The 26,487-nt window shown below is 33.3% G+C and overlaps 2 protein-coding genes across 13 annotated transcripts in view; one reads left to right on the top strand and one right to left on the bottom strand.

Moving 5' to 3' along the window:
• The first annotated feature begins 381 nt into the window (after positions 1-381).
• LOC105322767 (PTB domain-containing engulfment adapter protein 1) lies at positions 382-22,146 on the top strand. Of its 6 annotated transcripts, none has more exons than XM_034471312.2 (13): positions 382-536; positions 5,505-5,637; positions 11,829-12,060; positions 14,331-14,402; positions 14,963-15,061; positions 15,565-15,702; positions 16,136-16,252; positions 17,063-17,149; positions 18,457-18,603; positions 19,423-19,552; positions 19,843-19,902; positions 20,232-20,386; positions 20,833-22,146. In XM_034471312.2, exons 3-13 carry the CDS (start codon positions 11,986-11,988, stop codon positions 20,911-20,913), a joined length of 1,161 nt encoding a protein of 386 aa, XP_034327203.2. In that variant the 5' UTR covers positions 382-536; positions 5,505-5,637; positions 11,829-11,985; the 3' UTR covers positions 20,914-22,146. The 6 variants fall into 6 exon arrangements, with proteins under 6 accessions (XP_034327203.2, XP_034327193.2, XP_011419946.3 ...); XM_034471302.2 differs by having other exon boundaries at positions 5,505-5,642; XM_011421644.4 differs by lacking the exons at positions 382-536; positions 5,505-5,637 and adding an exon at positions 6,939-7,152 and having other exon boundaries at positions 18,460-18,603.
• Positions 22,147-22,547: 401 nt separating this feature from the next.
• The window catches only part of LOC105322766 (semaphorin-5A), a 53,891-nt gene continuing 49,951 nt past the window's right edge, over positions 22,548-26,487 (bottom strand). For all 7 annotated transcript variants that reach the window (XM_034471268.2, XM_066083948.1, XM_011421640.4 and 4 more), the window contains 4 exons: positions 26,095-26,289; positions 25,814-25,987; positions 25,221-25,367; positions 22,548-24,618 (listed from right to left, as the gene is read on the bottom strand). In XM_034471268.2, coding sequence (XP_034327159.2) covers positions 24,224-24,618; positions 25,221-25,367; positions 25,814-25,987; positions 26,095-26,289 — 911 coding nt within the window. In that variant the 3' untranslated portion in view covers positions 22,548-24,223. The remainder of the gene's footprint in view (positions 24,619-25,220; positions 25,368-25,813; positions 25,988-26,094; positions 26,290-26,487) is intronic.

Here is a 26,487-nt window from a genome sequence, read left to right as displayed (position 1 = left end):
GAAAAGATGTAAACATCTCCCATTATAAAATTCTGTACGAAATTTGTTTTCGTTCCTGTGAACTTTCATGAGTGAAAAATGATAATTTTTCAATGAAGATAACTTTGATATATTACCTTTTATCGATTTCAACTGTATTTCTTTCACAGGTATGCGTATTTTTATTAAAAATCATAGAGATACAGATTGTAAAATTTTCGATAGGAATTAAGTCCAATAAACCAAGAGGACAGGGAAAGATTAAAGGTCTCTACAGCATGTTTTACGTACAGACGAAATTAGATCCCATATATGCCTAAAATTAGCCACTTTATTTTGAAAAATACCCCTACCACGTGGGATAAATGAATGATAAAATATCGTTGTTGGCCTTGGCTGGCCATACGCCTTGACGTTTTACGACCGTAGCGGATGCTCGCGCGGGAGGCACGGCGCTGTCCTGTTTACAAATAAATGACTCTCTCCCTCTGTGTGACATAGTCCATCCTGGACTGTGTACATGAATATCATTCAAGGGAACGGCTACAGCCGAAAAGGTATACACCTCTCTCTCTCTCTCTCTCTCTCTCTCTCTCTCCTTTCTTCTCATCTTTTTTATACGTTTAAGGGTGTATATTGGTAGTGGCGGTAGAACTAACCACTTAAATTTTACAACTAAAATTTTACGCATGCCACAAGTATGATTGCCATCTTCTTGTATGATGTGTACATTTACAACAACTTGATTGCAAAATTACCTGTTTATTTGCCTTAAAGTCACCTGGTATGATTACGGGAATGTACAAATGACAGGTAACATTTGTTTGACGATAGTATCACACTTGTATGTACATATGTACACATATGTACTCTGTGCATGTGTAGATGGACCCCCTACTTAATCTCTAATTAATTAACTAATTGGATGTCAGCTGTCTGGGCATCTTATACAAATGCTTTATAAAATCTGGTATTCTTTCATAGGAATAGATGTGCAATGACTGTCAATGGCAGGTCTTGCTCCTAAACCTGATTTGTTACACTCCAGTAATTCAAACTGCCTCCATGTTGTGACACACTTTCTTTAAAAATAAACAACAAAATTCAGCAGAATCTTACAAATATTTTCTTTCAAATTGGCCATGTCTAACACCCCTTTAGTACATACAAAGGATAAAGCATCAGCTACCAAGTCGTGAGTTTCAAAATTTTACCTTTCTAAACATTTTCATAAAGGTATTTTATTGTCAAATATTGTTCTTCAATGACTATTTCAATATACCGGGTATCTAGTGGAACAAATGCTGAAAGTTCTTGGAATATATTGAGGTGATCAAATGTGGTCAGGGGTGATCAAATCCTTCGAGTTTTATAGGGTTTGATCATGCCTGATTGTATTTGATCACCTCATAATACTCAAAGAAGGATTCCTTAATTTATTCCTATCTCATTATGTCATACACCATGCACTGTAAAAAAAATTGATAAAATTGACATTCTGAGCAAAGAAATTTTTTATTATTAAGTACTATTGTTTTTATGTTATACTGTTATTTGATATTAATCAGTTAATTACAATGGTACAATGACAAATTAGCCCCTTTTATATTAAACTTTATATAAATACAACACATATTGTGATCTGTTGAGATGTGAGTTAGAGTTCAATAAAGTCAGTGATATACCTTAAAATATACAACAAAAGCAACAAACAAGGCTGCCTAGTTGATACTTATTTTAATGGAAGCGACTCCATTTTGTGTTACTATAAAATTCAAACATCCTGTAATGTTAATACATTCGAGGTGTTTTTCTGAGCATGCCATAAAGCCCTGGGTACTATTATATAAATAGTGCCTGTTTGGGAGGGTAACAGTTGAAATTGACACCCCGAGAAAACCATTGTCAACCGACGCGAAGCGGAGGTTGACAATGGTTTTCGAGGGGTGTCAATTTCAACTGTTATCCTCCCAAACAGGCACTATTTATTTTGTTATACTGAATGTCTTTTTTAAAATTTTTAAGAAAATTTTACTGCTTTTATATAGGAATAACGTGAATTCTACAGCGAACCGTACGCGCATAATTTTCGCGCATGTAACATTTTTTAATGTTACCCATTGCCAAGTGCGTTGCTAACGCTGAGGGTAATAGTAAATATTATTAACTGCGTCTTAACCAATCAGATTTCAGTATTTAACATGAAAGTATAACAATATATAAATAGTGCCTGTTAGGGAGGGTAACAGTTGAAATTGACACCCCGAGGAAACCATTGTCAACCGACGCGAAGCGGAGGTTGACAATGGTTTTCGAGGGGTGTCAATTTCAACTGTTATCCTCCCAAACAGGCACTATTTATTTTATTATACTGAATGTCTTAATTTTAGAGAATATTTTTACTGCTTTTATATAGAAATGACGTGAATTCTACGGCGAACGGTACGCGCATAATTTACTCGCATGTAACAATTCGTTGTGTTACCCGTTGCTAAGTGTGTTTCTGACGCTGAGGGTAATAGAACGGATTATCAACTGCGTCTAAACCAATCAGATTTCAGTATTTAACATGAAAGTTTAATAAAATCATTTGTTATATCAATTTCAAAAAATGCACACAGATAAGTGTGCTATTATTGTAAATTGCATACTGCACATGAAATGGCTACTGCCTACCCATACTCATAAACTGTGATACTTATTGAAAGTTTATCATAGAGAAACCGTTTATTTTCTTAACACTTATATTCTTTTGTTTTCTGAGGGCATACTGATTTTGGTGCCATATTGTTTATTGGGAAATATTCGCCCCCTGTTTTATGTTGGACGGATTTAATACAGGGTAAAACTGTTGCAAGTGTAAAAGGGCAAAAATTACACAGGGCAGGAATAATTCTGTATACACTATAGTAATGCAGGTGTCACGATAGTTGCTTATAAATATCAAAATCTGCCGTGCAGTTGGATTTGAAATCTCTTCTGGGTTTTTTATCAATGTAACACATTTTTCTTTAATTTAATTTTTTGGGGGAGGGGAGGGGGGATGGGTCACCATAATTTTGAGAACTCTTGCATTATTTGTTTTACATGAATTATAAAGACTAAAAATAAGTGATGCACCACAGAACATGAAAGGCATTTTCAAGTTGTGAAACTTGAATAATATTTAGCTCTTGAGTTGTTTCTCTTGTAATACTTGACCGAAGTGCCTAAGATCTGATTAATGCAGATGACTTCAAAAGGCAAAGCAAAAACTTTAACAATAGAAGTGGAAGCCTTAACTTGAACTTTGAATATTACATTTTTTTTCAGGGAGTATGAATAACAATATCTGCTCGCATATGATTCCACATTGGACTTCAAGACCATAAATTAATTAATATCAATTTTAATGTGTGGTAACTTTTGAAATTATGTAAATAAATGAAAGTTTGGATATATAGGTCCATATCTCAAAATACTACACAAAGTGATATAAACTGTCTGAAATTTATGAAATGAAAAATCTAGTTTTTGACTGAGCATTTTCATTGTATGATCTTTGGGTCAGGTCTAATTATACATGGTGTGTCCTCACTGACACATCAATAGTTCTCTATAGGGACAATTACCTGGTTTTGTGATTCAGTCTATTGCCATTTTATTGCTGTCTGTTTTATTTATGAGCAGAGAACATGAGAATTTAGGACCAGAGCTTGTCTATGACATGTTCTATATGTTCAAGGTCCATTTTGCTGTTACATTATAAAATTCTAAAAAAAAAAATGAAAAAAAATTTCCTCATAAAGCAAATACAATGAAAACTTTATTATCGATAATTGCTTTTACTGATGCTTTTTACCTATCTAGTATTAGGGGAATGCTATGAACATATTATACATGTATGTTTATCAAAATTATGATTTTTATAAACATATCAGTTTCAACTACTTAGTATGCAAATCTAACTGAACATTCTGTTCTGCACCTAGCTGTACATAGAACTCTCTGATAAAAAAAATTGGATGGTGCATGGTAAACAAAAATGTTGCCAAGTAAATTGCAACTTTATAGCATGACAATAGGGAACTATCATCCTCTGTGATCTCCCATCTGAATGTTCTCTAGCTTACAAGACCAGAGATTAAGCTATACAGTTCTTAAGCTAATCTGCACCCAGTCAAAAGAAATTTCATTATGATTATAGCGCTTGACTACTTTGAGCATTAACAATTTCTTCTTCATCAAGATAATTGAGTGTTATGTCCTATCTTCTCTAGTCAAGGTGCATGTACAGTTGAACTTTGATATCTCAAACATTGATATCTCGAATACAAGGGATATGTCGAAGTGGTTTTTAAGTCCCAACCACTTATTTTTTAAGTATTTTACCCTCAATATCTCGAATACTCGGATATTTCGAAGTTTTTAAACAGTCCCAACTAGTTCAAGATAACGAAGTTTGACTGTATATTAGGATTTCGGCTGCAGGTCTTTAGTCCATGCATGCATGCAATAACTCTCACATTTTGGTTATGATTGTATACATGTATTTGACAATGATTTCAAGAACTTTTACCTGTCTTTACTACATGGTTCCATGTACTCTACTAACCATCACTGAACCAGTAAGTGTTGGTCAGTAACAGTTCATCTAATTTTGTGCCCTATCAATCAATTCATACCTAATAAATTTAATGATTCAATCAAGAAACAAATATCATGTACGAGAATGGTTAAATCAGTTGCCTCAGGCCCTCATCAAACCATTCGGGCATGTAACAATCATTATACTAATGCTGAAGCACCATAAAATACATGTAGGGTCTGCGATTTGATTGCAAGTGACCCTTTTATTATTTAAAGTAGTAGCAAAAGCTAAATATAAAATAAGTTATGAGATTCATAGTTATGAAAGTACGGGTTATTCAAATTGTTTTAGTTTAGATTGATATATGTTCAGTATCAATCTTTCCTTCACTATGGAGGGAGAAAATATTCTATGCATGAATAACTATGAGCATTGAAAACTAGAAACATGTACTTGCATAAAAATGAAAACTGGCTCAATTCATCACGTATGAGGTCATAAAAGCAGTAGATATACGTTATATTAACCTTTACATTTCCCGTACAGCTAGGCTTTACAAACTCAGGTATTATTTGCGGCAAGTTTTCCGTCACTCGGAGCTAATTGTTTCAGACAGTTAAATACAATTAATTGATGATAAAGATTTTCATTCCGATGTAAAGGTAAAATCTTGATGTCTGAAGATGTAAAACGCTGATTTTATCGTGGTATCACTTAATGAAGCCATCAAATACGAGAGAAATTAATTACATTACTCACTCTTTGGGCCAGCTAGCTAGAGGATGTTCATTCACAGTAAATATTTAAACAAATACGAATTATTTTCATGCAGGTATACATTCCCTGTGTAAAATTATTTACCTGCAAATTATAGGTATAATAAGTTAATGTCCTTGATTTTGATGGAGGAGTTTCTGTACTTGAGGTTTAGAAACTTTTTTTAAATACTTTATAGGTATAGGAAGAAAATCTTGTTTGTGGAGATTTATGCATCAGAGTTTCTTTTGACGTCATCTTCACGGATCTTTTATGTCTTGACAATTCAGAGAAAGCCATAACCAACGTAAGCAGTGCAGGAGTTTGAACAAGTAAGGTAAGATTACATCCATACTCCATTATCTATTTTACAATTGCATGCTGTCTTATATTGGTTAAGATGGCTCACTACACCTTGAAATAGTTTCTCAAATTAGCAGAAAATTACATGTACTTGATTAGGATAGATAGCATGATGGATAAGAATTAAATTATGGTTTCAAAATCAGGCGGATTCAAATTTATGAGGTGCTGTTCACAAGCCAATTGAATTAACCACTGAATAATGATGGTATTTGATTTGATCAATTCAAACAATTCAACGAAACATTTGAATCATCATCTTGTGATGTTGCGTCTTAAAAAGTATAAGCTTAGGTATAGTGAGTTACCTTAACATGAAATTCTGAATTTTGTTCTCTTTTAGTTAATTTTTTACATGTATATATTTGCGAGTAAATAATTGTGTATTTCAAGAAAATTCACTGGTATGTAAAATGAATTAAACTATTGATTAATAGATAAAATGGTAAATGAAAATTAGATGTATTTAATATTATCATGTATATGATTGAATGAGTGCAATGTTTCATTGTGAACATTTAAGGCACACTGAGGAAGAAAATTGTCCCATTATAAACTTAAACTAGAAGCACTTTATCACATTCTTCTTAATTAAGAGTTCTAAATAGCTAGTGTTTTTGAATGATTAAGAAAATTTGAAGGTATTGATCTACAAATTTGTGTTTGGTTTTATATTCTATTGTTGTATTGTCTTTTAGATAAACAAGATGCATATACTACGCGCGCTATGTTTTCAGTAAATATATGTAGAATTTATGAATTGCCTCGTCTGACATTATTATTCCATGAAGCAGGTTAGATTGATGCAGTTTGGTTAATCTGTATTGCGCCAGCTAGCTGTTGTAATTCATAATGCCATATTCACTAAAAAATGTTGTTTACTACATAATATTTTAATCTTTCCTAAACTTTTCATGGGAGAAATTGCGATTATGGATGAAAAATGTAATTAGCTCACTGTTGAAGTTGAGGTATAATACATGTATATGGGCTATTGGGGCCCAGTAAAAAGAGGCATATAATCAATGAAAAAAATAACAGACGGAATTCTAGCATAGAAAAAAATCCACGATACCAGCTCTTGGTTTTTACATGTACATTTGCTTTATTTGGAAAACCATCCTATATTGATGCAGTCTGCACTGACTACTCTATACTTAAGCTAATTGAATCCCAACTTACACAATATTGAGTCCCAAGTGCGTTTTGAATGACACAGATGGATGTGACACAGTGAATAGTGCAGTACTTATATAAACATGCTCGATCCCTCCTTGAGTCCTCAGTGTGTGTAACGAGGGGACTGCGATTAGCTAATGAGACGAGGGATGGAGTGTGTTAATACTAGAGTCTTTTCTTAACTGAACTGTGCACGATTTTCTGCCTCTTATCATGATTTCCTCGGCCCAAACCCTGGTCATGATAGGAGTCTCGCCAAAAGCCCCCCTGATTTGTGAGGAGGAACATATCAGTGAGGAATTCAGGTACTGTCAGAGAGCTTCATTACACTGGCTAATTTTTAATGTTGTTTTTAATGAACCAAAAATCTGCAGTAGAGTGTTACAAGATATAACGATTAAAAAATGGTCTGTGATGGTCAATTGTGTTATATTTATTCTGTAATTTATTTGGTTAAGACTATAAAGATTGTTCTCTGTCATAGTTTACCAATATTTGATGCCAACCTGATCTTTGTAAACGATTTGATCACTTGGACTGTGTAATATATAAATACAGATTGAGATATAAAGAAACCGGCCAGTATATATCATTGATATAATTTGTGATTTGAATATTTATTGCGGTAATATATATAGGCTATTTTGCTTGGATTGAAAAATGAAGTTTGTTTGTAGTAAAAATAAGAAATTCAGAAAAAAAAATCATCTTTTGTAAGATATGCCTTTAACTAAACTAGGTTTTAAATTTGAAATATATATAAGAATACCATGGAATGAATTCTTCATTATTTTAAATATGCATGACCTTTTTGTCTTTAAAACGATATTTCAAAATCTGCACTGTAACCTGCTTTATTTGCATCCAGTACAATGACTTAAGTAGGTATTAATATCATTCCTGTTTTCTGAACAAAAAAGAATGAGTAGCAGTGACTTCAGAACAATTGTGCTTTTGATCTTTGATGGTGACATGTAACCAGCAATTGTTTGTCAGGAAAGGCTAAGTTTGCTTTGTCAAGTGGAAAATGAAAAGTGCTTATATAGGATCTCCTGTTACATATATTTTCTCTTAGGATAAGAACGCTTTCTAAGAAATCTACACTTTTATATCTTCCAAAGTCCCCCTTTTTTTTTATCTTTCTTTGCTGTAAAGATTTGAATTATTTTAAGGTTGGATAATTAAGTCATCAAGATAAAGAGGAGGCAACTTCTTTATTTGTCCATTCAATTTGACCATCTGCATGAACACCTTGTTATATATATTTTGATGAAGGAAATTCTTTCGATACTCCAAAATTGTCCACTTTATATTTTATTGGGCGATATAACATTATACGGTTACAAACATGCATGTGCTTTTCTTTTTGAAGTCAAGAAATTTCTGTATTAAAATTTTGTTCCATCTGCTACAACCTAAAACCTGTTGAAACTGTTTTTGCATGAATGGCACGACCAAACTCTCTTGATCATGGCTGATCAACACTATCATACAGTACAAAATGTGCATGCACAACTTTATACCAGAATGGAGTCAATGGCAACCCGAAGTGGACCCCTGAGGCGAGTTCAACAGAGCGAGTGCTTGCGATCGCTCGCCAAAATTTGTGTTGCGGGTATAGGGAATTTTGGCAAGCGCTCGCTCTGTTGAACAGGCCTCTGGCTTCACTCTGTGTATTGGTCTAAAATCTTATTCATTAACTTTGGGTCCACTCCACTCTGCATTTGCCTCTCTTGGTCTAGGGGTCTGCTCTGAGGTTGATTCAGACCAGTGTACAATTTTGCACACCATTATATCTTTATTTCCTCCCATAGGAGATTGCATGAAGAATACAGAGCAGTCATTGTAAGCAAAATATGGGTTCTGTTGGATCCCTCTTAAAATTCAGAAAACTTTAATAATAAAAAAAGTCCAAAGTTTAAAAATTATACATGTATTTGCCATATTTGCCAAACAGCTAGGTCTATTCAAAAACATATGACTAATATATGTGCCTGTCTCCTACAGGTAATGATAGTGAAGTGAAATGTATTCAGTACTGATCATGCAGACACAACCTTTGTGAAACTGTAGACCCTAACCAAACCCAGAATTCACTAAATACAGAGTCATACTTGTGAATTTCATCCATTGTTGCATTTAAAAAGAGAGATAACTTACATTATTCAATCAACACCAATATAAAAATAAATGAAGTAAAATTCACTCATCAAGCAGATCTAGAATTGAATATTTCTGTGGATTATGTTTGTTACATGCATGGGTGTTCTATTCTATTTGAGGATTCACCAAAAATCTTTTTAATTTTTTTGGTTCCTAGAATTTAGACAAATTTTAAATTTCACGTCTTCAGAAATTCCAAAAGTTTGCCAAAAATCACATTTTTTTTTTTATATGACATCAACATTATTCTAATTACTAAGATTGGACCATACAACTTAACTAACTTAATATAAAATTCATTTAAGAAGATCCTGAATAAAAACATAATGAAAAGGAAAAACACTAGCCATATGTCATATTTTTTACACCTCATTTCAGGACAAATGCAGCACGTGTGTAGTACCGGTATATTTTTATAACACAAATATAGTATGTCTTGATATTGCTCTCGTTACTTTTTAAAGATATGAGATTTGAGATTTTTCTTTAAGATAATTTCCTGTTTTCTTGATGGAAATGATACTAATGTTTCCTCATGTCTTTTCAGAAATATTTCTCTCTTTACTATATGTTTGATTTACAAATTATTGATTTTTTTTTTACTTAACTGTTAAAATATTACCCCTTTATTGTAATGGGATGGGATTCAAGTGTGAAGTAATGGGGTAGGAGAAATAATGATGGACCAGACTGAGATTTGAATCCAGGCCCCCTGAATCTCTAGTTAGATGCTCTACTAGGTGAGCTATCTGGCAGGCACTGGTATTAATGAACTTGTCTGACCTTCACATTCACCTCAGGCTCCTCCACTGGCAGGATTTAACCTGTCAGTTTCATGGGTTGGCAGGTCACCAGATTTAAAGGGATGGGAGAAAGAATGACGAACCAGACCAGGATTCAAACCCAGGACCCCTAAATCTCTAGTCAGGTGCTCTACCACTTGAGCTGTCAAGAGCAGGAATTCAAACCTGTCTGACCATTACACAGAAAATGCAGAGAGAGAGAGAGAGAAAGAGAGAGAGAGAGTAAATATTTAGTTGAATATAGCCTATCCATTAGGAATTTTTTAACATCATTTACTTACAAGTAAATAATTCAACGCTATGTTCTTTTGAAAGTGCTTAATAAAATTCAAAATTGTCCTGTCTTAGATGATTGTTCATCATTGTTTTATACATGTACTTCAATTAATTTTTTTAAAAATGCAACTGTTAACTGTTAAACATTTTTGTGGATTAACTTATTTAAATTTCAGCAAAAACAGATAGTAAAATTTCAAGTTTTGTTATTTTTTTGTGGACCAGTTTTGGATGCCTAAGTGCGTGTTTACATATATTCATAAAATGTGTGTGTATGTTAATTAATCAAATCTGCACTAGCACTGCTGACAAAATATTGATGACCACTTGCAAGTAGGTTTCGGGGGCTCTGTTAGCTAGCACACTTTAATTAACACACAGTTTTTAACCAGAGAGAGAGAGAGAGTGAGAGAGCATGAACATACATACATTTAAAATTGCAAAAAAAATATTTTAAACACAGATGAAATTAGCTACATAGCTAGAACAAGGAAAATTTGAGATCTGTTAAAAGAGGCCCTGAAGGAATGCAAACAGTCATCACAACATTTCAAGGTAGTTGAGAATTACCTGAAGATATTGTGGCACTTTAAATCACTCAGGTGTAAAAAAAAAAATGGAAATCTCCTCCAATACATTTATCTATATATATAAACTTCTTAACTGTGTGCGTTCATGCCAAATGTTTAAACATGGCCGACAAAACCAGGAAAAGTTTGAGTTGATATTTCAGGATTGTTTACATATAACAGCTGACTTTTGTGAGGTGTAATCTGGAGTTGTGTGGGCCCCCGCTTTTGTGTATTGATCAACTAATCAGCCAGTGACCCTGAACCCTATAGCTGTGTTGTTATATCTCTTTACCTAATAATGGGGAGATATTATTTTTACTTCCATGCATGTATTGTCAAGTGATAGACTGCCGGATTGAAGGGATATTCATTGTTTATATACAGCCCGGCTCTTGGCTCTATGTATTGACACATAGCATCATATATATATATATATATACCTACGTGCATGCAGTGTGTGAAATTCAACAGAAGGTTTTGTGTCTACCGGTATACTGGTAGCTGTTAATTGATACATATTGACAACTGTGGATTTTGTGAAAAGGACTCTATCTGACATCAAAATAGTCAGGGGGATAAAAATTGCTGACTTTGTTTTAAAAAGTTTCATGGTGCAGGTTTGAGTGACAGCTGAGTTTCACAGAACTAGGTGTACATGTGGCAAAGTTAAAAATAGCTCCAGAGGTTTTCTCTGTACATTTAATTGTCAGATTTCTGTACTGTCATTTTTCAACGGGAAATTATTTTGAAACTCCAATATCATCTCGCAACAGGCCAGGATATATTGTGTGTCTTTATCGATAGCTTTGGGAGATTTATGTGTTTTATTTATTTTGACAAACTGGTCATGCATGGAGTTGGTTATTGCGCATTGTATGAAGATCAGGACTTGCTAAAGTGACTGATATTAAGTGACTGTGGGATTAATAATTCAGGGTCAAGTGCCTTGTAGCAGTAGTTCCTGCCTAATTATTTATTGTGAGCAAGTAAAGGAAAGTTTTATCTCATCAGAGAGATAAAAGTTTAAACACTGATTGGAGAGCCAGGCCACATACTACAAATAAGTGTTTATTGTAAACAATTGAAACAATAGGAATATAAATATCATAAACTAGTTATCATGGATCCCACAGCTAATGTTAAAGTTGCTCGTGATTATTTCATTAGTAAACAGAATACTGTGCTCCTGCCCACCAAAGACTTTGGGAAGAGGAAGTTCATCCATGTTGGGAGCAGTGGAAGCCTGAAATCTCCAGGAAAACAGAAGTCATTTGAAGAGGGCATTTTATCTTCCCCCGAGGACAGCAACCCCCAGGTTCTGACCATGAAGTCGGCTCTCAAGCAGTGGGTTCACCCCCCAGACAAACTCCTCACTGGACACATTGTGTATAATGTCAAGGTAAGAAGGTCAGAGGTCAAGGCTCTTTACATATATTGTAACTGCTAGGGTCAAATTATTTTTGATGAGGTACATGTACGTGATGCTAGACTTGATACATTTTTCTTTTGTATTCATCTTCTGTGATATGGACATGATAAATGAAAATTCTAAGCAATTTTTGCCTTTTCGTTCAAAATCAATGATTTGACAAGGCAGCTAGATGTACAAATGTATTAGGTATATTCTAATGTAGATCTAATTAACAGGAAATGGCAGCCTCTGCCTGATTAAAAGAAAGTATTTTATCTAGATGTGTATACAAATGCTCATTGCGGTTTTTTACAAATGCACTGTGTGGACTTGCCAATCTGTCAGATGTATAGGAAGTTACTCTAGACCAGAAACCATTTGTTAATTGAATTGAGATCAGCACATCTGCGTAGCGTGCAGATCAACTGCATCAACAAAGTCCAAAGTATCGTACTAAGTGCTAAGTTTCAAAGTTTCATGTCATGGTTTTAAACACCTGTACCTATATGTGTTTCAGTTTGGAAAAGGTTTTTGAGTAGGTCCTATAAAAATTTTAACAGAATAGAAAACTGTATTATGATAATATCAGTATTGCTTGGGGCATTGAATGTACATTTGTCAATGTAGATAAGAAAAATAAAAGGTGGGAAAGAGGAAAAAAGGTCAATTTGTGCATACGTAATTATTATTTTGGAAAGATTTTGATTTTATTTACCCTTAAACATCATCCTGATTTTAAGTGTTTGGCTTGGTTAGGAGATCATCTTAATATTGTGACATGGTTTGAATTAACAATCCTTTAACACCATATATTCATGAATTTCTGATACAGATAGCTTGTAGTGTACTATATTAGGACACTATAGAAGGTTATATGTTAAGAGCTAATAATGTGTATGGTTTACAAATTATGGTAATTTCCCTACTTTGATAATAGTATGCATTATCCTAATTAAGTGTATAATTTCCTATTCAAAATCATGTTTGTCATGGAATTGTTATCAAATAAATTACATAATGCGAGTGAGCAAGCCGATTAAAAATTTCAAGAGGATTCCATATACATATATTTTGATGTATTATATGTTGTGAAAGATTATGGCTTAATAATTCACTAATATTTGAGATTAGTTTATATTGGATCTAATTAAAAGACGTGGACCTTTCCTTCTCAAAATCCATGAAACTATATACATACTATACTCACAATATCACTGTTCATTAAGGAAGGTCTACTAGATAGGAGTTAATTAACCGTTTACATGTATTTCATTTGGATAAGAAATATGAAAGTTATGGTAACTTGTCTGAGTTTTGTATGAACATATGTATTCGTCATGAAGAATTAGTAATAAAATTCATCAATAACCTGTAATACATTGCTCAATTTATCATAATGACAAATGATATTGTTAAAAAATGGTCAATAAGGAAATGACTATCCAAATATTTTGTTTAACAACTGTAAAATAAACAGGGCCCTGATATTTATGTTATTTATGTGAATATTAATTTTTTTATTATATAATTATGTACTAAAATGCAGGTTTGATGCAACAGATATTCAGAAAAAATAATTGAAGTAAATTAGAATTCAAATTCAGCATTTTTTTTTTTTAACAAACTAATTCAGTTTTTGTTTGCGAAATCTTGGGATAGCGGGATTTGCCTCTTTAACTGCATGCTTAAAATCAGGGAAATCCTGCCTAAAACAGGATATACTGTATTGAGCATATATATACCCTTAAAAAATCCCAATTTAGTTATCAATTTATAATTAAGGAATTTTGGCAGCTGTGTTGAATCTTGCTTACTAGCAGAAGTGTTTAGCAGTATTGCTTAAATTGAAAATGAAGGATTGCAACTTGTGCAGTGCAATTTGAATTTTCTGTAAACCTTGGCCAATTTGGTAACCTACATCAAGTCTCTAGATAAGATACGAATTGGCCAAGGTGTGTCTTAGTGCTTGCATATATATATGTATTTTAATAGCAATTTTTTGTTTGTTTTGATCTAGGTTGTGATATGTCTTTTATACTAATATTATACTGACAGGAAAACTATTTCTCAAATGATAACTTTGCTTTATCAAGAAATAATTATTTGAATTAATCCATTCAACATTTTTTAAAGTTAAAAATTTCAGTAGTGAGTGTATAGTTTCAATAAATATGCATGTATAGTGTGTAGTGCAATAATGCAGTCCATTAATTATACAGTGCAAAATGTATATAGTAATACGTATTTTTTATTAACAGTTTCTGGGTGAATGCGTGGTTGACAATGCAAAAGGAACAGATATTGTTAAAGATGCTATTAGGAAACGAAAGGTGCGTATGTGTAATATGTTATTCAGTGTTGTCTCTAAAAATTGAAGTAGAAGAAAGAACCAAAAAAAGTAGAAGGGGGATCTAGGGGTTTAGCTTATAGCTAGATTGTGTTTGAAATGCAAAAATAGCCGTGTAATTACATCATCATAGGCAGGCAAATTCCCTGCTCCCCGGGTCTTAGAGACAACCCTGGTTATTGTTGCTTTAAAAGTTTAAGGATGTTAAAATTCAAGAGAAATTTTCCTTCATTAAGCTAATGCAAAAAAATCATAAGATCTTGTACAGAAGAAACAAATGAAATTTTTTTTTAAAAGATATGAAAAGCAGTACAAAAAAAGTGTCTTATGTATTCAATGTGCATTTTCTGCATGACAAAAACTCTTTTTGTGAAGTATTTTTTCATTTAAAGGTAATGCATTGATTTTCATGCACTATCAACACATTTATCAAAAACCAGATGTAACAAGATATGTGTTATGTCCTGTTTGTGCAGCAATTGTTCTGATGTGAAGTATATAAAAAGAACATAAAAGAATATATTATGGATATTTCCTTTTCAGTTTAACAAACACATTAGGAAAGCTGAGGGACAGAAAACGCCCCGAGTAGAGCTCACCATCTCGGCTGATGGAGTCACTGTTCAGGATCCAAAAACCAAAGTTAGTCCACAATTACCATCCATCTCTCTCTCTCTCTCTCTCTCTCTCTCTCTCTCTCTCTCTCGTGAAAAGAAATTTTCTTTGATGATCAGAAGTATTATATTCTGATGTATTTAAAGAATCACCATGAGTTATTTTTGTTCTAGCACTTAATTATTGAAAAATTTAATACATCTTGATTCTTTACGTCTTTCTGGTTGTATTTTTTTTTTAGTAATATCTCCTGCATTCTCTGTCTCTATAATTATTCTTTGTGTCTTTTTCTCAGATGTTCTCACCTTAAATAGCTCCTTTTTTTAAATGAAAATATTAGCTAGGGCATATATATACATATATTGATTAAGTACTTTTTCTTCTTAGAGTTTTATTTGTATATAAATATTATATATATATAAAGCTGTATAGAACTCAACAAATATAGATCTTTAGATCCATTTCCCTCACTGCTGTCGTACACAGCTGATGTCTGCAATTGAATGTTCCTCGAATTTTATCAATTTCAGGCGTGTATGCATCAGTACCCCCTACACAGGATATCGTATTGTGCTGACGACAAGACTGACAAACGCATGTTTACGTTCATCGCCAAAGCAGCTGACTCCAACACACATTACTGTTATGTGTTTGACAGCGAAAAATGTGTAAGCTATATTTGAAGCTAGTCACTTTATTATGTCTTTATAGAACAGTGCAGTTGTCTTCGTAAAAATTTAGTACTCAAAGAGATTAAAGTTAAACAAAAAATTAAGACAACTGTATGTAGATTTTGCTATACTACTAAGCAAGTTTGTTTGCATGTAATTTTTTATTACACCATTGTATTGTGTATTGGTAATTGCTTGATAGAAGTTGCTATTAAGTGTTAGATTGGAAATTGTCATCGATACTGAGCCAAGTAGAACAATGAGTTTCAAATGTATGATGTCAGTTTCCAATATTTCTCTAATCATATAAATACATTTCATCGATCTAGGTGAAGTGTATTTGTATTTCATTTCAAACTCTTTAAATTTTTTTGATATATTTATTACTGAAGTAAACTTAGGATAGATATATAATGTTATTGTATTAAAGGCTGAAGAGATAACCTTGACCATTGGGCAGGCCTTTGACCTGGCTTACAGGAGGTTCCTAGAGACCTCAGGCCAGGATCTGGACTCCAAGAAACAGTGCATAGTGTTACAGAAAAAGGTATGTAATAGTTAAACACTTGAGAGGTTTAAAATATCCCTGAAATGTAATGCAAGATGTGCGCTTAACAACAGTAAAAATTACCATTCATTTGGACTCGTGAATAGTACAATGGGCTGTTCATGAATTAAAAAGTAGAGTGAAACTGGCTGGGCAAGTGTGCTGTTGTAAAATGGATGTTCAAGTATGAATATGAATAGTCAAAATGCGAATATAATTTTGTGAAAATGGATGGGAACACAAATGTATTTTTGAATAGTAAAAAGTATAGTTGTGCAAGTTTACAGTTGGATATAGTGAAAACTGGTGGCTGTTGTAAAGAGTTGTATTCATGCAGGCCGGTGCACATCTGAATGATGAAGAGCTATAACTCGATCAAGTGCACATCTGAATAATAAAGATCAAGAGCTATTCAAGTGCTCATCTGAATAATGAATCAAGTGCACATCTAAATACAGTCTATAATGAAAATCAAGAGTTATTCAAGTGCGCATTGAATTGCTAGCTGCCCAAGTGCACATCAGTGTAGTGAAGAATAAAAATGCTGGTTATCACACTTGAATAGACAATTTTGGTACTGAAGGTTACATATGAAAAAAAGCTTATCAAGAGCACATCTCATGCCCTACTTAAAAAACGTATAAATAAGTTGCTAAGTTTTTCATTAAGAATTGATTTTTTTTGCTGTAGATCAATTATCTTTACAATGCATGTAAACACATAGAATTAGTTAATTAGCCAACACTTTAGAAAAAAGTGCTATATAAGATTTTGTACATGTACATGTACGGTACAATGTATTTTTTTTAGGTTCAAACCTTAGAACAAGAAAATGCAGCTTTAAAAAAGCGAATTCAAGAATTAGAAAGAATGAAAGGTGTGGAGCCTAATCAACAGGTACGTAGACTTTGTAACGACTTATAGGAATGTTGTAGAAATGGATCTACACATGTAATCAAAAAATGCTTTGTGTCACTCTCTCATTAAATAGAATAAATATGAAGTCAGTGGATTGACATCAGTAATGTAATGGTTTATATGGCAATATATTACTTGTATCTTGCAAGGTAGAATGTAAGAATTCGACAAACAGATTGACTTACAAGGATGTAATGGTTTTAGATTTTGATAAATGCATCGATTTTGATGTCATTCACATTGTTTGGACAATTATGTATCACCCAGCACTGCTTGAATATATTTGCATGCAGAGGAATATTGATAAATGATAGAAAACATACAATATACAGTTAATAGGTGTCATGCTTCTCATTCAATGAATATTTACAATATAAAACTTGACATGCCCATGAAATTTACATTCATAACTTTTATTTTTATTGCAAAATCATAGAAATTTTACCACCTTGTAACAGTGTCTTTAATTGATGAATTGAAAAGGAAAAAGAAAATTATATCCGCCAAAATTTTTATGGTATGTTTTATAGGCCCAAATCCACTAAACTTGTGTCCTGCCAAGTTATACAGTATATAGGCTATACAGGCTATACAGTATTTTCCCTCATAGATTTTTAATTTATGTTTTTTAATTTAAATTGGTATAATTTGATAAAATATTCGGACTATCAAAATAGTACTACAAGCTGTGCTCAGTAGGTGAAAGACAAGTAGGTGAAATTCCAGTTAAAAAATTGTCTGGGCTAACCCACAATCCTGCTGCCAACTAACCTATTAATTTACCATATTGGTTAATTAAAACGTTTACATTCTTAACACCGAGTCTACAGATTTAGTGGCTGTTGTCTTTACTTTCTGGGTTGAAATGGGTATTTTCATTGTTCAGTTTTTATATATGTATATGTATACCAGTGGTGCTGAAATATATTTACGACCATATTATTTCACAAATTCTGACTCGAAACATACTATATTTTGAATAGCATGTTTATTTTGGCAGTTAAAGCTATCAGAGTGTCATGGAAAATATTAAGGCAGGCGAGAAAAACCTGTTGCTAAATTTCATAATATTATGGACAATTAATTAACCTGACTAAAAATCTCACTGAACATTGAACAAAAGAATATGTATTAGTGATTAAATTCACAAAGCAAATGAAATGTGATTTTAAAAAATGCTGGTATTATCTGTTCCAAATAACCATGCAAACATTAAATTCTGGAGCTGCCAATATGAATTTCTAAACATATAATTTTCATGACAATTTATTGCATATTTGTTTCAGCAGATTTACGAAAATATACGTAGCATTGAAATAGTGGAGGGGTCAGTCACCAAGTCCTCTGACAATGCTGAACACCCCTCAGGTGTCACATTGGACCCTTCCAGCCCACAAGACGATAGTTCCACTGAACATTTCTTTTTCGATGGTGTAAGAAGTCACTCATGCTTTCGAAATCTGCTTTAGGGCACACAAGCTAATATGAACACTGTAGATTGTAGTGAAATAAAAAAAATAGTGCACATTTCTGATAACTTTCCATATCATGTCCCTTTCTGACACTGATGGCTTACAGGTGTGTAGTTTGACGTTTGGTGTATGTGGTTTCTTAGATGATTGCACCTTTTAATGAATTGCTTTCTATCTAACATTATCATGGACAGTGGTTGTTTAATGAAAAATAACTCCTATGTCTCACACATATATATTTATACGTGAATCATCAATGTCTTATTTTTTATGCATGCATGATCATAGTCCAATATATTGTAGTATATATAATTAATATATATAGAGAGAGATTATTGGGACAGTATATTCTATATTTAGATGTTAAAGTTAGTAGATGTATTAGAATTTATACTAACATGATTTACAATGTACAATATGTATATACTCATAACAACAGATTCTAATTTTCTTTAATATGTAAATGTACTTTAATTAACTTTTATAATGCAACTTCTGGAATTAAAACCAGTATGATAAAACACAAACCAGAAATGTTGAATTCTTTTGATTTGTTATTTTTTTTAAGGGGGTTATGGGGGGGGGGGGGCTACAAAGAAATTATTTTTCACTCCATTTAGATTTGTTGTATTATAGCATGAATAATTTGCCAATGAGTTTATCATTCAGTTTTAAGATTGGGGAATGAAACTGATTTCACTGTTAGTATAAATTCATTTAATTATTAAGTTTTGCTGCAACTGTGATTTACTGTAATTGTATGGTGTTTCTGATTGCTAGTTTCCTCCTCAACCTTCGGTGGGCCGTAAGTTGGAGAACTTGATTTTGGATGACAAGCCTGTGCAGACCAATGGTAGCTCCAGTACCAGCAATGGGTCGGCTCCTACAACCCCAGCCAAACTAGGCCTGTGTATGTGTACAGTTAGAATTATACTCAGCTACTTGCAGAATTAGAATACCTTTAAAACTATATATATGGCACAAATTTGGAAGTGTTTGTATGATTATGTTTTTTCTTAAATGAAATGGGAAAGGCATAAGCATTTATATGTATAAATTTTTATAAACATTTATTGATTATGATTTATCTGAAATACAGCTTGAAACAGGTCAATCATTTATTAAGATAAAATCCAGTGTGTGTTATTGCTGTATAAGCACCGTTTAATGTATACTTAGCTGTTATTTTTTCCTCCCTAGTGTCCCCACCTCCACGAAGTTCAAGGTCACAACCTCAGACACCATCTTCTAATAAGTCAGGTATTGCCATAATTGAAACCATGCAATTAAACTTAAGATATTCTAAATATTATTTTATCACATCAAACCCCTGATCATCATATATTCATATGACAATACATTCTAAAAATTTAGTAATTGATACATGTATTTCAATAATCAGTGGGAATGAATTCATTATTCAGTTGGTTGTTGAAAAAATTCTTTTTTATCTGTAAAGTCTACAACATGTTATATAGTCACGAGGAATGAAAATCACTGTGCTGTAAGCGTCAATTTATTATAAATGTGTACACTATAACCATGTTTTACTGTATATATATTACATTCAACAGTAATTTCTTTTGCAGTGTATGCCAATCCATTCTCCTCTCCGGGACCTTCCCAGTCCAGTGTCGACCCATTTGGAATGCCTGCCTTCACCCCCACAAGTCCTGCTGTATCCCCTCCCCCGACCTCGAGACCCTCGGTCAGCAGCAGTGAGAGGGAACTAATGGACATGCAGGTCAGATATACATGTAGATACTAGGGCACATATTGTCTGGTTATCCATTTTTATACGGATTTCGAATACCTAACAGCAGTAAGTTCAAATCCTCTTCAGTCATGCCCAAAGTTTACTAACATTGTATGATTAGATTTTTTTTCAAAATCATCATGTCAGATTTCAGATCCTTTCATGATAACTGTAGAACTGCTCTCTTGTAGGGTAAACAAATAAATTTGCCTGAAGTTTTAGTTGGCAGATAATTAAATGACGTCAATTAAACAATTGCAGCTATTTCACGTTTCACCAAACTATGTTGGTCTGCCCTGCAAAAGAGCACTACCACTGTTACCGTGAAGGGGTCTATTAGCAGACATAACATAATAAACACAATAATTATATAGTTTCACTAATGGCTATATTAAACTGGATATGATATGTTTTGTTCTTAATATTTTGTTTAGGTGGGATTCAGTGCAGGGCTATCATTTGGAACAGAAGATTTCTCATTGGCTGATTTTGACCCTTTGAATCAAAGTTCATGATGGAATGTGCCAATCAGAGCAGGATGTGATATATTCAGCATTGATGGGAACCTGTCAGTGCCCTAGTCCTTTGTGATTTCTATCATTTCAATGAATAATCTTAACATTTGTTCTTATATATAACCAAAGGTTTATGCTTCATAATAAAACTCATTATTTTCATACACAGAAATCTATATAGAAAGAAAAAAAACACCAGACTCTTTTATGGACAATACAGTCAACATTTGATTGCTATGATACTACTTACAGTGAAACTTGTATATTCCAACATCTGAAGATTTGGGGTTTTTTTTGTCTTCTATCTTTGTATCTGACTCACTGAGTCCATGTACCAGTACAGTTTGTTATCATAGCTGACACAAATTTAATCCTTTCAACAATTTACTAAATTCACCGTACTTACTATATCACATGTTGTTATTTTAGCCATTATGAAGTACTTTACATGTACATGTATTTAAGACTTAGTTTACTGTAAGAATTTCATGTGGTGTAAATGAAACTTTGTGGATTAATTTTCAAGGGTACCACATGATTTTTTTTTATTCAAAAACACATCAAATATTTTATATATCACTTTTTTGAAATAATTTTGATAATTGTCAAGGGAACCTCATTACATGTATTCCAGGTCAGAGTGGACACAATTACATTTCCATTTTATTATGAATGCAATTTTTTCTTACTTAGTATTTACTTATTTTCTGAATATTTTTCAGGTATTTTTTTTCCCACTTTTTATGTAAGGGCATTCTATCCCTTAGCTTTATCAATTACAGATTTATATATATTTCTATGTTTACCCAAGCAAGGCAAACCTCACAGTTGATGGTGATGTCACTGAAAAATGAAAATATCATAATCGGTATAGTATGGAGCTGAGGTATTGGTTTGCTGTGCATTGCTTTCCAAGTTAATTAAATATTTCCTTCCAACGAATCTATGTATTTGTGATAAAGAGTTGTTGACGATGTTAAAACAAAAGTGTTCAAGATATTGCAGGTTGATACAACTTATTCATGATACGGGACCAATACTATAAATGTGTATTTTGTAGCCGTTGTTTACATGTACTTGCAATATATAATTATATAACATGAGGCTTTTATCAATAGTCGCTGTTTCCAGTAGTATTGTTCTTAAGGTATGTGGATATGCATGAAATGCAAAGTTGTATACATGTTCTTGTAGATTCAGTGGCCAAATAAACTCATTTTTGCAATGATATAACTTATTCTTTGAAAACTCTTGACGTGAGGCCAGCAGACCTGAATGCTCACCAGAGCATCACTGTTTGTATAGCCTATGGAACTTATGCTGAAGGATAAGTAATTTATAGGGTGATACTTCATTCCATTAACATATCATCACAAAATGGCTGACCTCTGATCGAAACGACATTTCATTTTATTAAGAGAATTTTATCAACGGCAACAACATTCATACTCCATAGCTGGGTATCATGCAGGAGCTTTTGTTGTTTTTTATCCCCAAACTGCCAATTTTTCGCTTATTTCACATATGTACAGTTTATTAATCATTACATGTATCTTTCATAATTAAATAACTTACTATTAATTCAAGTGACGTTTTCCCGGTGTGTTATTTTAAAGGTCTGAAAGCAACAAAAGTTCTAACAATTTTTTTATTTGACCAAAATGATGATGCATGTAACTTGTTGATGAATATTGATAAATACACTCATACATTTACAATATCATAAAACGTAAACATTCAATATATCACTCCTTTATAGTAGCATGAGCTGTATTTCTTAAAATTTTTATTTTTGCTGCAAAATTGTGCCATTATGATGCCTTTGCATGAAACATAAACCTTTATGATTTTCAAGATCTAAACAAATCGTTATATTTTATCACATTATTGAATGAAAGATTTCTCTGCTATGGTTTATAAAGCAAACCAATTTTTGCAACAAAAAAGTTCACTTACATGTAAATTCAATCATATCATCTAATTTACTGTTTTTGCACAAATTTGAGTAACAGAATTTTATTTAAATCATATTGTTTGTCATTTAAACAAAAATAAATCATTTTTTTCAACAAAAATATACGACATGAAAAATTGCAGCTCATATTTCTCATTTCTATAATGTCAAGAACGCAAATTTAACAATTTGTAGTGACAACGTTGATTCGTATATATACAGCAACATACACATAAAACATAAACAAAAGTAAAATGATATCACGGATGTACTATAAGATACCAAAAAATATATTCCGACTTCGTCAAACCAATGTAGTCGTCCCTTCAAGAAGGGAAACGGTGGCGATATCCATTGCACTGATCTTCCATGAAATAAAATTGTCTTCTTTACTTTTTACTAAAGGAAATTAAACTCACTTTGAATGATACTACCGCAAGAAAATCTAAAAATTTTAAGTTTACAGTTGTCTTTTACCAGATCGATTTTTACCTTTTTCTGTGACCCCTTCCCCGATCTTTATTGTTACCATTTAACCCCCCCCCCCTTCCCTGGAGCCATGGGTGTATTAAAAAAAGGGGCTGGCATTGGGTTGCACTGGCTACATACAGCTGCCCAATCTTATAGGATGATGGTATGGTAGTAACAAACGAAACATGTACCTAAAAGGATAATTCAATCTATCAACACGAATTCTGTTTGCACTCAATCATTAAGTTGCTCAACATTTACTGTAAGATTACGTACTGCTAAAACTCGTTCCTCAAGTGCATTTTTGGGGGCAAAGGTTCCTATTTACTACATCCGTGCCTTCCTATGACGTAAATCTACTGATCTTGATGTAAACATGATGAAATGAATGCACAGACACACCATGAGTCAACTACGGTGTCTCTAATGGCGGATCACAGTCAAATATTCTCACAACCAATTGCTTTAATAAATTAAAATAACAACATGAATTCATAATCAAATAAAGTTAAATAAAAACATGAAAACACAAACACAAACAAATACACAAATATGAAACCTCGCGTATTGATTCGTGATAAAAATGAAATATTTTTTTAAACGCTGAAAAAATTCCCTGCACGCACAAGAATCTATGATGGAAAATATTGTAGCTAAATGATAGAGTAGTTACTAATTTGTTAAAATAACCCTATTAGACTAGACTTTTAAACGACACTTCTCTGTATGCATATATCAAGAGCTTTTGTTTTAATTTAAAGGAAACCCATCAAGAATTCTTTCAAAGTTTTACATAATTAAAAATGAAAGAAATGTATTCGATTTCGCGGGTGAATTCGAGTTGTATCAAATCGAACACATCTCTGCAAGGACAGGAACCACTTTCTACACCTCTGTCCTTAAGGAATGATTAGTCCGTATGGTGGCGTACATATTCTCCGGGAAATTTTTATTATATTTGTCTTTTCTAAACGTGTTGTCTTTGATCACGGCTGTACCACGTGACGACAAGGTGCACGAATCATACACCTTGTTGTTCACCGTCAAAAAGTCAAGACTCAGCTGTGACGCAAACGATCCAAAACGAGGCTTGTCGTAGACGTTTTCATTGGCTGGTCTTTGTAAGTCGTAGCTTCTGATGCTCTTCCAGTTGTGGAAACAGATGTATATTCCCACACAGATGACCACGCCCATGAAGAAAGCTGCGCAGCCGACGACAGTAAGATGGATCATTGTATACTCACGTCTGTATCCCATAGACGTCTGTTTCAGGACAGTTCCTACAAAATGAAGAACCAGTTTACATGTTTCAGTATGTACTTTTGCTACACGTCAAAGATTAAATAATAGTACTTTCTCTGTTGTATAATACTGGAAGAATGGTCGCAGATATTTGCGGAAAAGGCTGTAGAAATTTCAGAAAGAAAAACAGTTCTCTCGTATGTCATTTTATTGATTGCTAATGGTCGAAAACATTGCATCTCGTATATCGCTAAAAGAGTGAGTAAAAGTACCTGACTATGGATGTGTATGTTCCCTAGATAAAAGAGCCATAAACCATTTTCCCCCTTTGCTAGTAAATTTGTTTGGTGATGTATTATATTTGTCTTATTATTTTTTAAACTTTGCATGTCGAATTTATTTCCGTCTAGTCTATCATAATAGCAATACATGTCAAAAAGTATCTGTTTTGTTCTTCGTGACAAAAATCACACATTTCTTAGCAACGACAATGCGTTTTTCACGTTTAAAGTCAAACGAATTTCCCATCTTCGCTAGCCAGTTTTTTTTTCGGTCTACTCCGCTCTCCACAAAGGAAGAGGAGAGGTGCGGATCAGAAACCCTTGACTTGGGAAGATGTTATTTTCCTTGTGCTCTGTACCTGTGCCCAGGAAGAAGCAGGACTGGACCTCCACGCTCTGACCCCGACACTCCTCCGGGGTGTGTTCTAGACACGCCCTGTGTCGGAACTGTACTCTGTCTGGGGTACATTCTGACCAGGCCGACCAAACGTCCCACAGGCCTGTGTCTGAAACGAATTACATTAAACTGTTTATTAAATCTTAAACAAAGGCCGACAGAAACGTACATAATCGTTAAATGAGGCTGAAACAGAGAACAACTTTAATAAGTATTTTGTTATGTAAGTGGTTAAACTACATGTATGAACCAGTAAATTCTACCTCTAGAAAAGAGGTTTGGACCTCGATGATTGATTTATTACAAAACCAAATTTTATCGTGAATACACATTAAAATGCTTCAAGAGAGAGAATATGAGTCCTGGGGTCTAGTGCACGTGGTTTAAGTACCAGTAGCTTATTGAATTTACAACGCATAATGATATTAGATGATGTCTAGATCTGTGTTCATAATGGCAGATAAATGCCATAATCATAAAATGTTTTACTATAATAACATTTATCTTTAATATCATAAACTGTTAAATTTTATAACTAACAGTAAAGTGCCTCACCATTACAGACTTGTTGGATACAAGGTTCGGACTCCTCGCTGATCCCCACACAGGCGATATCTATACTACTGTTGAAGCCGACATAGGGTATCTGGCAGGACCGGAAGCGGATTCTAGTACCGGATCCACACGACACAGAGCAGGTTGAATAGACAGACCATGGTCCCCACGTAGCTTAAACACAGACGTTTGTTCAAAATAAAAAATAGTCAAGTTTTATTTTTTTAAATTTAATTAGTAACTGTATTGCACACTGCAACTAAAAAGTACGTTTTCCGTACCAAGACATTCTTGCTCGTTGCAAGTTGCGAATTCCGTTGAAGGGCCGAGGCAATCTTGTCCGAAACCTGCGGGCTCCGGGTTGTCACAAGACCTTGACCTCCACCGTTGTCCAGTCCCACAGTCCGCAGAGCAGCGTGACCACGTGCTCCAATTTGACCAATCACCATCCACGGAAGAGTTATAGACTAATGCATCTGTTGTTTTTGGTGAGATTAAAGGATATTATGTGCCGGGCATGTTATTAAAATTATCGTATCATTATTTTTAAAATAATATATGATATATTTTTCTTCTTCAAAACACACCTTTAAAAAAATTACTTTATAATCACTTGTGTTTAAAATACAAATGGTTTACACGAGAACCTTATTGTTTATTGTTTACTTTTAATC

Source organism: Magallana gigas, chromosome 5, assembly GCF_963853765.1.
Source record: "Magallana gigas chromosome 5, xbMagGiga1.1, whole genome shotgun sequence".
Classification (NCBI taxonomy): domain Eukaryota; kingdom Metazoa; phylum Mollusca; class Bivalvia; order Ostreida; family Ostreidae; genus Magallana; species Magallana gigas.
Note: the sequence above shows the minus strand (reverse complement) of the source record. Positions and strands in the feature narration are given on the sequence as shown.

Coding starts and splice junctions, on each gene's coding strand:
- LOC105322767 (XM_011421643.4), top strand. CDS start 7,061: ATGATTTCCTCGGCCCAAACCCTGGTCATGATAGGAGTCTCGCCAAAA. Junction 12,061..14,330: donor ACATTGTGTATAATGTCAAG/GTAAGAAGGTCA, acceptor TTTTATTAACAG/TTTCTGGGTGAATGCGTGGT. Junction 15,703..16,135: donor TGTTTGACAGCGAAAAATGT/GTAAGCTATATT, acceptor ATTGTATTAAAG/GCTGAAGAGATAACCTTGAC.